Below are 12,799 nucleotides of genomic sequence, written 5' to 3' on the forward strand. Positions count from 1 at the left end.
GCTGTATAGAAAGCTGTCTTCAGCTCCTCTGCCTGCATGTCATCTTCCGTAAGAGCTTTTCCACGAAGAGCCTCAGCCCATACTCCTACAGACCTACCTTTCTATATGTGCTCCTCTGGTTCCTGTAGCCACCACCTCCTTTTCCAGAAGGCTTCTCCCATCCACTAATTTTCCATGGATGCATCTCTGTGCCTCTATAGTAATTCCTATAGAGGACTCTGCTTTGGTTACCTGCATTTGCTCTTTTCTGTAGGTGGACCCTATAGGGACCAACTCCCTTTAGAGGAAGGGACCTTCTCTGCACGCATAACATTTGTAGGCACCTCGCCTGCCTCTACTCACACCTCCGTTTTCTACAGACGCTTCCTGTAGGGGAAGCCCCGGCGGGCACCGCTTCTGCCCGTTGTACCACACACACCCCGCGGGCCGACAGCGGCTCTGACCGGGAGGCTGCGGCAGCACCTCCGAGCCGCCAGGGGGCTCTGTGAGCAGCGCGCCCCGGCAGGAGGGGCCGCCGTTGCCAAGCGCCGCCGCCTTCCCCTCACACCGGCACCGGCACCGGCGCCGGGCCTGCGCTGCGCGGCCGCACCACCATGAAGGCCATCGTTCAGCGGGTGGCCCAGGCCAGTGTCACAGGTCAGTGTGTCGCCACCGGGGCCAGGGGAAGTGGGATGGCGGGGGCGGGCGGAGAACGGTTTCTCCCGCCCCTACCTTCCATCTTTCCCCGGCCGGGCCTTTCCTCCCCGCCTCGGCCTCCAGCGGCCCGTCGGTGCCGTCCCGTCGCGGTGTCTGCGTGTGTGGAGAGCGCTGCACCTCTCGCTTTCTCCCACGGCTGACGTGCGTGGGCAGTCGGGCTGCCCCCACGCGCGGGGAAGCGTCTGGTCGCGTAGCTGTGTGTGCTGGCCGGGCTGTCCGTCATAGGCGTGCGGGGCTGTGTCCGTGTCGGCAGTGCCATCCCAGCCGCGCTGTGTCGTGGTTTGCATGTGCTGCCGCTACCGTCACAGTCATTTGCATTGCTTGTTTGTGTCGGCAGTGCTATTGTGATCACCTTTGCCTATGGCTTGCATGTGTTGGGCACAGTAAGAGTTTCCTCCTTGCATTGCTTCCATGTGTCAGCTGTCCCAGTTGCCAGGGACATAGTTTGCATGTGTTGGCACTGTAACCAGAATTGTTTCCTTGCATTGCTGTCATGTGTTGGTAGTGCAGTTGCAGTCGCCTTCTTGCATTGCTTGCATGTGTTGGCACTACAGTCGCAGTCATCTCCTTGTATTTCTTGTGTGTGTCAGCAATGCTATCCCAGTATCTTTGCCCATGGCTTGCATGTGTTGTTTCTATAACAGGAGCTGCTTCCTTGCGTGGCTTGCCTGCATTTGCACTATGATCACAGTCATCTCCTTGCATTGCTTGCTTTGTCAGAAGTGCCCAGTTACTGTTGTACACTGCTTGTGTGTGTTGGTGGAGCCACCCCAGTTGCCTCCTTGCGTGGCTCACACGTGCTGGCACTATGGTCACAGTTGCTTCTTTGCGTTGCTTGTGTGCGTCAGCAATGCTGTTGTGATCACTTTCTCCCATTACTTGAATATTTGGCACTATAATCAGAGACACCTCCATGTGTTGCTCGTGTGTGTTGGCAGAGCCGTTCCAGTCACCTTCTCCTATGGCTTGCGTGCACCGGCACTACAATTGCAGTCTCCACTTTGCACCACAAGCATATTGGTAGTGCAGCCTGACTCACCCTTTTATGTTGCTTGTGCATGTGGGCAGTACTGTGCCTGTTACCACCATGCAATGCTTGCATGTGATAGCCCTGGTGCTTGCCTAGCTGCTGCTGCTAGAAATGACGTATCTGAATGGTATGTCCCTGCTATTGCACTGGTTGGACCTTCTGTGTTCGAGATGCTTGAAATGTCAAGAAGTTAGCATGTGAGGCAGTAAGTGTGCCTGCTCTGGGGCCCAGGGGTGAGGTGGTGTGCAGCAGGATAGCCTGTGCCTTAAATAAATAACCTCTACTTGCACATGGATGGTCAGGAAGCATTGGAAGAGTGGGGCTGTGATAAGGAGCCCAGCTTTTGTGCACAGCTGGTACTGCGGGTACAATAGTGGTCAGACCCCATTAGCACTGGGATTGTGGCTGATTTAATGCCACATTTCTGGGTAGAATTGAAACTGTTGCTTCTGGCTGTTGAAAGAGCTTGGCATGTCCCTCTGTGAGGGAGATAGTACTGTGCTTAGTGGGAGGATAGATTTCTGAGCTGGAGGGCTCATACCCAGACTGGATGGAAAGGAGGATGTTTTGAGAGGAGTTTTCCTCCCCTGCTTTGCTTCTGCCTATTGGAAATAGTCCGGATCTGACCACTGGTGCACAGACACAAGCCTTCAGCTTTCACTCACAGCCTGCTTTCCTTCCCTTTTACAGAACTTTTGAGGTTTTTTTTTTTCCCCAGTTGCATAAGCCTGGATATAATTTTAACAGCTGCATAACTGGCACTTATCTCAGTTTTAAGACCTCATTTAAATCTTACTACAGTCATCGCAGCCTCAGCCATGTTAAGATAATTTAATTAAATTGGCATAATTTCGAACATTTCTTAGGAAAACACAGTGAATCTGTGATGGTTTGTGTTTTATTTAAGTGTCATTAAAAAGATCGTGTTCCCAAGTAGGAAGGTAGAATTTGCAGGTTGTTCAATGTCGTGTTTGAAAAAATCCTTGAGGACTATATCCAATAGAAATCAACCTTTTCACAACTAATGCAAAATATGTAGGGAGTGGTGGAGTAGAGAAACTGAATACACTTATAGATATCAACCAGGTGGATAATTTTTACAAGGACTGGAGAGAGTTCTGCCAACTCTCTCTTTAGCACTGCCAATCCAATTGTAAGTAGAGAATCTTTATACATTGTTTTTAAATGCTGGAGTAAGCATCTTGAGCTAGTCCCCCACAAATAAGTCGCGATGTTGGGAAGACTTTTGAAAGAGGGCTTTTACATGATCTTTACTCTCTTAAGACAGAGAAGAAGAGTTTAGAATGATGTTTTCTCTGGTGGTTGTACAGTTGCCAGCTGAAGTCAGTACTTACTTATGTCATAAAACAAGACAGTGTGTTTAGCCTTACTTTTCTTTTTCCCTCCCTTCCCCAGTGGGCGGTGAACAAATAAGTTCAATAGGACGAGGCCTCTGTGTGCTGCTGGGCATTTCTTTGGAAGATACACAAAGAGAGCTGGAGCACATGTAAGTCAAAGATTTCCTTTTGCCCTGTACTCTTTTATTTGTGCATTTCTGGCACTGAATCAGTGATACCTGTGCAGTAGCCAAACAAATAGGTCATTCCTGTTGGGAAACACAAGTTTGCCTGTTAGTTTCTCTTCAGATTTTACCTTGAACACAGGTTTCTTAGTTAGAGTTTTCTTTTTACATTCCATTGAGAAAAATCTGTTTCCATTCCCTATGTGTTTTTTTTTTTAATCAAGAACAGACTCAAAACCAAAGAATCAACATGTTGAGTTTTTCTGATCTCCCTTTTTAAAATATCTGTCCTTTTGACTCTATGAATTTACCTTGAAGAGCTCCATCCTTCAAGGATGGGATGTATCAGAACCTCAGATTCCAATTTCAGCTTGCACATGTGAAGTTTTGTTCTTCCAAATGGCTGGATGGTCTTGTGAGTTACTTTTCTGTGAAGGTGAATCAGTTTTGGCAGCTTGGAGGATTAGCTTTGGCCATCTGTTCCACAACCACAAAATATTGTCATTCAACTGGCAAACACATGCAATAGAGAGTTCTCCAGGGTCCTCTTCTGTCTCATGTGGATTGTTTGTTGTTCTAGGGCTGACCTTAGTTCTTATGAAGGCATGAAAGAAATGGGTAGTAGAGCTAATTGATGTTAAGGAGAGCAAAGGCTCAAGCAGCAAAGAGAGGAGAATGTGAGCGAGGGTGAAAACAACATTTAGCAGATGCAGACGAGAAAGTAGAGAGTGGGATTGGATAAAGAACTGGCTGGAGGGCCGGGCCCAGAGAGTTGCAGTGAACAGAGCCAAATCCAGTTGGCAGCCAGTCAGGAGTGGTGTTCCCCAGGGCTCACTATTTGGGCCAGTTCTGTTTAATCTCTTTATCAATGATCTGAATGAGGGGATTGAGTGCACCCTTAGTAAGTTTGCAGATGACATCAAATTGGGTGGCAGTGTTGATCTGCTGGAGGGTAGGAAGGCTCTGGACTGGCTGGATTGTTGGACTGAAGCCCACTGTATGAGGTTCAACAAGGCCAAGTGCCAGGTCCTGCACTTGGGTCACAACAACCTCAGGCAACGCTACAGGCTCGGGGAAGAGTGGCTGGAAAGCTGCCTGGAGGAAAAGGACCTGGGGGTGTTGATTGACAGTGGCTGAATATGAGCCAGCAGTGTGCCCAGGTGGCCAAAAAGGCCACCAGCATCCTGGCTTTTATCAGGAATAGTGTGGCCAGGAGGACTAGGGAAGTGATCATCCCCTTGTACGCTGGTGAGGCCCCACCTTGAATGCTGTGTTCAGTTTTGGGCCCCTCATTACAGGAAAGACATTGAGGTGCTGGAGAGAGTTCAGAGAAGGGCGATTAAGCTGGTGAGTGGTCTGGAGCACAAGTCTGATGAGGAGCGGCTGGGGGAACTGGGGCTGTTTGGCCTGGAGAAAAGGAGGCTGAGGGGAGACCCTATCGCTGTCTACAGCTACCTGAAAGGAGGTTGTAACATGGAGGGTGTTGGTCTCTTCTCCCAAGTAGCAAGTGATAGGACAAGAGGAAATGGCCTCAGTTTGCATCAGGGGAGGTTCAGACTGGATACTAGGAAAAATTAATTCACAGAAACAGGGAAGTGATTGAGTCACCGTCCCTGGAGGTGTTCAAAAGGCATTTAGATGAGGTTCTTAGGGACATGGTTTAGTGCCAGAGTTAGGTTATGGTTGGACTTGATTATCTTGAAGTTCTCTTCCAACCAAAATGCTTCTATGATTCTATGAACATGTGAAACTTGTAGAGGATTGCAGCAAAGCTGAAAGTGTTTTTATCGTGACATGCTCCATTGGCTTGCTCTACTGTTAGCCTTCTCAGTGTGTAACATTTGCTCTATTGTCATTTCTCATTCCTGCCTCGATGAATGTGAAAGTTACTTCAGAATATTACAAGTAGGTGATCTATATCAACTGTGCTTGCAACACCAAGTTATTGCAGTGACTGACAGAGGAAAGGCAGGAAGCCAGCATCTGAAAAAAAAGGAAGGAAAGAAACCAGCTTAACCAGCTCTTTTGCTGTAAATGAAGCCACAAACATCTTTATTGTTAAATCATAGCAGTGGCAGCGATTTAAGTCTATGTGCTGGATTCTTTCAGGCTTTTAACTGTCCACTTCATTCAGGAGACTATTCTGTTTGTCTTTGACATGTACGAATTGGCAGAGATGGTTTTTGTGAGTCTGCCTCACGGGGGTTGGACTAGATGACCATTTAAGGCCCCTTCCAACCCAAACTATTCTTTGATTCTGTTCTATGACCATAAAAAAAAGTCTCAGCTTTATTTTATACTAACTGCCTCACCTCTAGTGCAGTGTAAAATGTCTGACTGATGGCTGCAATTGAAATGCTTTTTACTTGATATGCTCCCTTGTTCATAGATGCTGCAGATTTGTAGAAGCTAAAAGAAGAAACCAAAGACAGGAGAGTGGCATGCATACAGTCTTGTTATCAATCAAAGTCCAGCCATAGACTACGTTGCAGGTCTGCCTGCTGCTTTTCAGAATCTATTTGTGAAAGTCTCCTTGTCTTCTCTGAGTATTCAAACCAGTCCTACCCCCCAGATCCAAATATCCACCTTAATACAAACACAAACGTGTCCTAGTCACTGCTTTGCTGCCACCTGCAGTTCTGGACTGTTCCTTGTCTTCCTCCTGTCACCTGTGCCCAGCAGATCGAGGGAGGTGATTCTGCCCCTCTACTCTGCTCTGGTGAGACCCCACCTGGAGCCCTCAGCACAAGAAAGACATGGAGCTGCTGGAGAGGGACCAGAGGAGGGGCACGAAAATGATCAGAGGTTTGTTTAGCCTGGAGAGGAGAAGGCTCCAGGGACACCTTATTGTGGCCTTTCAGTACTTAAAAGGAGCCTAAAATGGGGACAGGCTTTTTAGCAGGGCCTGTTGCGATAGGACAAGGGGTAATGGTTTCAAACAAAAAGGGGGGAGATTTACCTTAGATGTAAGGGAGAAATTTTTTACAATGAGGGTGGTAAAACACTGGCACAGGTTGCCCAGAGAGGTGGTAGATGCCTCATTCCTGGAAACATTCAAGGCCAAGGTGGATGGGGCTCTGAGCAACGTGATCTAATTGCAGATGTCCCTGCTTTTTGCAAGGGTTTGGAGTAGATGACCTTTGAAGGTCCCTTCCAACCCAAACCACTCTATGATTCCATGATCCAGATGAAAAAGTGCTGTCCTCATCTGGCCTGTGGGACCTGGTTCAGGAGGAGTCCTAGGAGGTCACAAAGCTGAAGGAATATATGTGAATCATGTTTGGAAACAACCGTGATCATCTCATCTCCTTTCATACTGAGTGTGATTTCCCATTGTGGTGGGGAGATTACATTTCTCAAAGCTATTCACAAGTTAAATAATGTTGTGACATATGAAATCAGATAGTAAATAGTAAGTTTCTTACTTCCTATGCCATCTTTATGTCACCCTGTAACTTGCAGTTATTCTGTCCTGATCTCATGCTCTGTAAAATGATCATGTTAATGAATGGTCTGACTGTTATATGTGCTTTCTTGGTTATGGCTCTGCCTAATGTGCTGAGATTCCCATGGTTTAGGAAGGAAGGGACAAGGGCATCTCTTGTTATGTGGAGACAGAATGAATATTCACCTGCCTTCACTTTTATCTTATCCTGTGTGGTAGGCATTAACTTGTACCTGTTGATCCTACATGGCACAATTCAGGAATTATCTTTTTCTTCTCCTAGGGTTCGAAAGATCTTGAACTTGCGAGTATTTGAAGATGAAAGTGGGAAGCACTGGTCCAAAAGCGTGATGGATAAACAGTATGAAGTGTTGTGTGTGAGCCAATTTACTCTGCAGTGCATTCTGAAAGGAAACAAGCCTGACTACCACATGGCAATGCCCACAGAGCAGGCGGAATGTTTTTATAACAACTTCCTAGAGCAGCTAAGGAAAGCCTACAAACCAGAGCTTATTAAAGGTAAGGGCAAAAGGTTGGTAAGGTCCTTGATGTAACCAATAGGCTTTGTTTATATGTGCTCTTGCCTGATGGTTACTTTTTTATTCTGTGATTTTCTGTCTGTGTTGCAAAGGAGTCTTTACATGGCAGTAGATGAGGGGATATTATGGTATTTTCACTAGCAGTCTGGCGGGGTGATGACTCCAGTCTTCCTCTAGCCAAGCTGTTTCCTGGCGTTTCTCTGGAATAGTTTGACACGTAGATGCTATTGTATTGTTATTTGTTGTACAACGTGAGCAATGACTCTTACGTAACCCAGAGAGCCTGCAGCCATGAGAACAAGCTCTGGGGTCAGGCTCCCTCAAAGGCTGGATGCTTTGTGCTGTGTAGCCACATTAATTAGATTAGGAACATTTTTTCTGAGGCATATGTGATTAGTCAGGCTCGGAGGCGTTGCCAGTGTGTGGTGGACAGTGTAGCTCCATCTGTCACTTTAGTTTTACATTCTGTTAGATGGTAATGATGGCAGTGGGAGGTGTAATGTACTACTTGAGAACAGTGTTTGATTTAGACTGTCTTTTCTGAACTCTATGCCGTGTACGCAACTGTTTTCTCTTTACCAAAAAATGGTTGGCTTCCCTTTGCGTTTGTGCTCTATCCACCTTAATCTTTTCTGTTTGCTTCTCTCTTTTCTTTCTGGCCATTTTCGTATTTAAACTTGAATTTTTCTTACACTTGCCCAGAAGACAAATGTGTAGGAGACTATTTTTTTAATAGGAGCTATTAATAGGTAGTAGTCAACCTTACCTTCCTTATGAGGAAAAAAAGGAGAAAAAGACAGAGAACTGATATCTATGGAAAGACTTAGAGGTTAATTTCCATACAGACTGTAGATGAAGCTAATTAATTATACCAGTGCTTTCCAAGGAGGTACAGTGAAATGCACATATAAAATGTCCATCTTATGTCAGCTTTCCAGTAGCTTGATATGTTCTTCCAGTCGACACTTGTTGATGATAAGGAATGCGTTTCTGATATCCCTTCCCTGCATCCCTTTCAGTCTGTAACATAGCTAACTTCTAATGAATTCAGAGTATGTGCTTTTTGAGTCTTTATCTTTGTTATGACTAAGTTAGGACCCATTCCTGTGCTTCTGAAATTGGTAACAGAACTCCTGGGAAATCAATGGGAATAAGATTTGCTCTGATAAGATTTGAGTTGAATCTTTATGTCCTGGTAAACTAAAGACAAGTATGGACTGACTTCTTTCATTTAAACGAGGTGTGGAAACATTGATAAATCTCTGTATATCTACGTCTTTATGCTTAGGTTTTGGAAAATGCTCTGTTTCTGAAATACTTTCAAACAGTTTATATTTTGACAGCAGCTTTTTGAACTTCTCTTTTCAGTGAATAATGGTTACACATGTGAAGTGAATAGCCACTCTTGTTAACTGCCCATATTTGAGCACTTGTTTGCCAATGCTTCTGGCAAAACAGCTTTCACTTCTGCATTTTTTTTTCATGCTGTAAACATAGATTTAGAAACCCAAGAGTGACTGCCTGTGCTATTGTGTCAGATAACACATGCATTTGAAACTAACTGACAGCACTGGAGCCACCTGTTAATTTCTAATTTTGCTTTATTTTTAGACTGTGCCAGTCTATGTTGTGCTCCATCTAAATCTATTAGACTCTTATGATCAAAGTTTCTGTTGTGCTAGTTGCTTTGCCAGTGTTATTTTTGTTTGTTTGCTTGTCTTATCTATTTATTTTTGTGCATACAAAGTTTCTGAAGCTTGGCAGTAGACAGTAGACCAAGTCTACTTGGATAGTAGACCAAGTCCTGTGGTTTCGTCAGTAGAGTTTACAGTTTCCCTGAGCTGAGGTGTATTAGAGCGCAGAGCCTTTACATGCAGGCAGGCTATATGTGAGCAGGACTGCTTGAGTGTAAGAATAAGTTTGGGAAATTGTAATACCTGGGCTGTGATTTAGTGTGGCATGCAAACATATTGAATTCTGCCCTTACTTTGATGGTGCCAGAGCACTAGAACAGGCTGCCCAGAGGGGTTGTGGAGTCTCCTTCTCTGGAGACATTCAAAACCCACTTGGACATATTCCTGTGCAATCTGCTCTGTGTGAACCTGCTTTAGCAGGTGGGTTGGACTAGATGGTCTCCAGAGGTCCCTTCCAACCCAAACCATTCTACGATTCTGTGAAAAAGTCCTAAGGAAATGAGAACCTGACCTGCAGGAGGCTGTCCTACATGTTACTGTGTTACGAAGGGTGATGGGAGGGCACTGGGAAGGAGCACTGGTGAATCAGCTTCTGGACTATTAAAATAGGCTTAGTGTATCAGCATGAGGCTCTATTTTCTACCTTCTAAGTCTGTACTCGTATTGGGAGATGAAATTTTGATTCTCTGGATTGCTATAGGTGCCTTTCCCTTTGATCGAACAAATTGCTTAATGCATTTTAGAGGAATAATTTAATAATTTAAAGTAAAATTTGTGTAGCCAAGTCAAAGACAGATCGATAAATGTCTTGCCATTTTGCCAAAGAGCCTTTTTTTTTCTAGTCCCTATGTTTTGTCAGTACATTAATTCGGCTGTTGGAAATTGAGCTACTACGTGTGCCACTGTTGTAGGTGCTGGGCAGGCACTTCCTCCATCTGGTATCTGGTCTATCTGAAGCTTGCCAGCTTGGAGCTCAGAATGGTAAGTGTTCCCCAAATTGAAATGCAAACCGTTCTTTCACACCCAGAGCAGGGGGACGTTTGGCAAAACAAAGTCTTGGAGAAGGCTCAGAACTGTGGCTCCTAAATTAACGCAGATGTCTTAAGACTGCAGGTGGACACCCATATCTAGGAAAGAGAAGGCTGTATCATAAGTCCTTACTTGTCTTGCTTTCTTGTTGTTAAATTAATTCTTGAACACCTCACTCCATTCTGAGGAGCAGAGCTGGTGAATGCAGGCCTGTGTACTCTGTTGTGCAAGCTAATATCCAAAACCTAGGCTTACCAAGGCTTCTCCTTGTGTGTCAGGGCCTTCACTCTCTTACTTGAATGTGTATTTAATTTTCTGAAGCAGTAAGGATTAGCAGGACAGAGAGTGTGAAATATCTCATTCCCTTAATATCTTAGTAAATATGAGAGGACAGCTGCACAAGGCAGAGTTTAATTCAGATTAAAGTTTGGTGCAAGTTAAAAGCAGAATTATTCCCTCTGATTAAGTGCGTTTGTGAGTGTTGTCACTTTGGAATAAGTACTCTTATGTGGAGCAAGAGTACCGGCATGGGGCTAATTAGGAATAACTTTCCAAGTAGATAAGCTTAGAAATAACTTATGAATAAAACCAGTGTGAAGTTTCTAGGTCATGAAGCTTGAGATATGTCCAAAAAATATTCTGAAAGTAAGTTGTATCTCATTTTCAAGTCTTTACATCTTAGATGTGGCTTGTCTGTCTCACCTCAGATCAAGATCTTCTTTGCCTCTGAGGGAGGTATGTATGGCAGATTCTAAAGGGAAAAGGAATTTGAAGACATAGGTGTCCAGCAGAATAAACTTCTCGCTTTAATGATACTTGTAGGATCCTATTTTGTTGCAGAGGATATTGCAAGGAGGTGACTTGATCAGTCAAGAAGTCTTAAAGTGGGGAAAGGTTCTTAATACATGGATGAGCTTTGTGATATAAAAAGCAGGAAAAAAAAAAGAGTATTTAAGGGTAAGTTACTGGTCTCTCCCGTGGACAGTAGAAGTTGGTGGGGTAACAAGCAACATCCAGGGAGGGTGGATTCTTTCTCTTCCTTTCCTTCTGACTGAAAAATGAAAATCAACCCAGACAGACTCTTGGGACAGAGAGATGGAAGAGATGATGTCTTCAGTTTCTTTGCAGTCCTGTGCAGAAGAGGGATTTGTCTGCATCAGGGTTTGAGAAGTTGCACTCAAGGGCAGGATAATCAACTCCTTTGCAGCCTGTCTGCTGCAGAGGTGATGTATTCCACCAGTGTGATCTTAGGTGAATGCAAAATGCAGTGGTACCACATATGTCAGTCTGTTTTAGGGGAGTCAGGCTTGTCTCTCAGGTTACTTCTGCAGGATGACATAACACACACATGAAAAGTGCCTTCTCTGGCAGGTTATATGAATTGCCATATACTGAAACTACGGTAGACGCTGGGGCAGGGGAAGGAGAGCAGGAACATGTTTTTAAGGCAGGCAACCAACACTGGGGCAAATTCTGCTGAAGAAGCATCTCTTTCTAAGGAGGGTTTAGGCATTGATTTAAGAAGAAATTGTGAAACTAGGTTTTAGCTGTCCCAATGGACCACTGGAACCCTTTGGTTTTGTTGTATAAGGGAGTGGCCAGTACGAAAATCCAGATGCATCCCGTGAGGAAAGCACACACTGTGCAGGGACCATGGTCCCTGAAACTACAGGGCAGATCAGTTTGTTATAAGGGAAGGTGACAGCTACTTCTGCAAATAACATCACCTTTGCAGTATGTTTGGAAGCCTCAAGATGAGGGCATGTGGTGGTCCAGATCAATAAAGGGATTTTGGAATCTGTGAAGAAATTCTTCCTCAGTTGGCTTTTTAAAGCCTTTGAGACAATGAAGTTGCTGAGACAGAAACCCACACTGCCTTTCATATTGTGGTGGTTGCAAGGCATTGAGACCCTTTCTGTCTTTGAGAAGAAGGTCTGGAAGATAGAGGCTACAGAGGAGTGCATTAACAGACATACCTGTTTTAAGTACTGTTTCCATTAGTTCTAAATCTTAAACTTTTTGAGCTGTGATTCACCTTGACCTTGGTCAGAAGGCTGAAAATTTAAGAATGAGGAGAATGGGAGGGAGTGGTTATAGAAAGATGTCCCTTGGCAATAGTTCTGGTGCCAAAAAAAGATAGAAAGTGTTTGTGACATTGGAGTGCTTTGAGTGTTCTGATAAAAGTAGGGGCTTGTTTGACTAGTTTGTCAGCCTTTGAAAAAAGGGGTCTGTGAAGTTTATCTTTTTTTAAGGTCCGGAAAAGGTACTCATTTTCTGAAAGTAAAGTACAGCAGAGGGATTACACAATGTGTAGAGATCTGTTTGAAAAGCTGTGTTCCCACTAATAAAGATGGTATTTTTCATTTATTATTTTGTTGAAGAAAGATGCATTAGTTTTGCCTGGTTTATGTGATCAGAGTATAGGTACATCTCTTTCCATATACACTGTAAATATAACTATGATCTGCTTGGTCTTCCTAAAGAAGCAATGTAAACACTTTCTAAGCATGTTAGTAAATCCTTCCCTCATGGTCTGCATGAAAGTACAGAGTCTTGTTTTTTTGTGCTTCTCAGATGCAGAAGCTCTCTGTTTCTGTGCAGGAAACAATTCTTTGAGATTCTTGTGCTGTAGTTGGTATTTGTTCTCTAAGAGACTCTTATACATTATGGTAGATAAGACTTCAGAGGTGCAGATGCAGCTAAAAAAACCCAAGTATTCTTCAAGCTTTTATTTCTCAACTGAGAGGCATCTTTGAAAATGTGTATCTGCATGATTCACCAGTGAGACCATAAACTATGGGTTTAGGGAGAAGCTACCTGAGTTTTCTCTGCAGGTTCTCATCT

At 44.3% G+C, this 12,799-nt stretch overlaps 1 protein-coding gene across 2 annotated transcripts in view; it reads left to right on the top strand.

The window, feature by feature from the left end:
- The first annotated feature begins 476 nt into the window (after window positions 1-476).
- Window positions 477-12,799, top strand: part of DTD1 (D-aminoacyl-tRNA deacylase 1) — a 30,943-nt gene continuing 18,620 nt past the window's right edge. For both annotated transcript variants that reach the window (XM_065835721.2, XM_071805867.1), the window contains exons 1-3: window positions 477-636; window positions 3,143-3,233; window positions 6,977-7,212. In XM_065835721.2, the coding sequence (XP_065691793.1) occupies window positions 594-636; window positions 3,143-3,233; window positions 6,977-7,212 (370 nt within the window). In that variant the 5' untranslated portion in view covers window positions 477-593. The remainder of the gene's footprint in view (window positions 637-3,142; window positions 3,234-6,976; window positions 7,213-12,799) is intronic.

This window comes from Patagioenas fasciata, chromosome 3 (genome assembly GCF_037038585.1).
Source record: "Patagioenas fasciata isolate bPatFas1 chromosome 3, bPatFas1.hap1, whole genome shotgun sequence".
NCBI lineage: Eukaryota > Metazoa > Chordata > Aves > Columbiformes > Columbidae > Patagioenas > Patagioenas fasciata.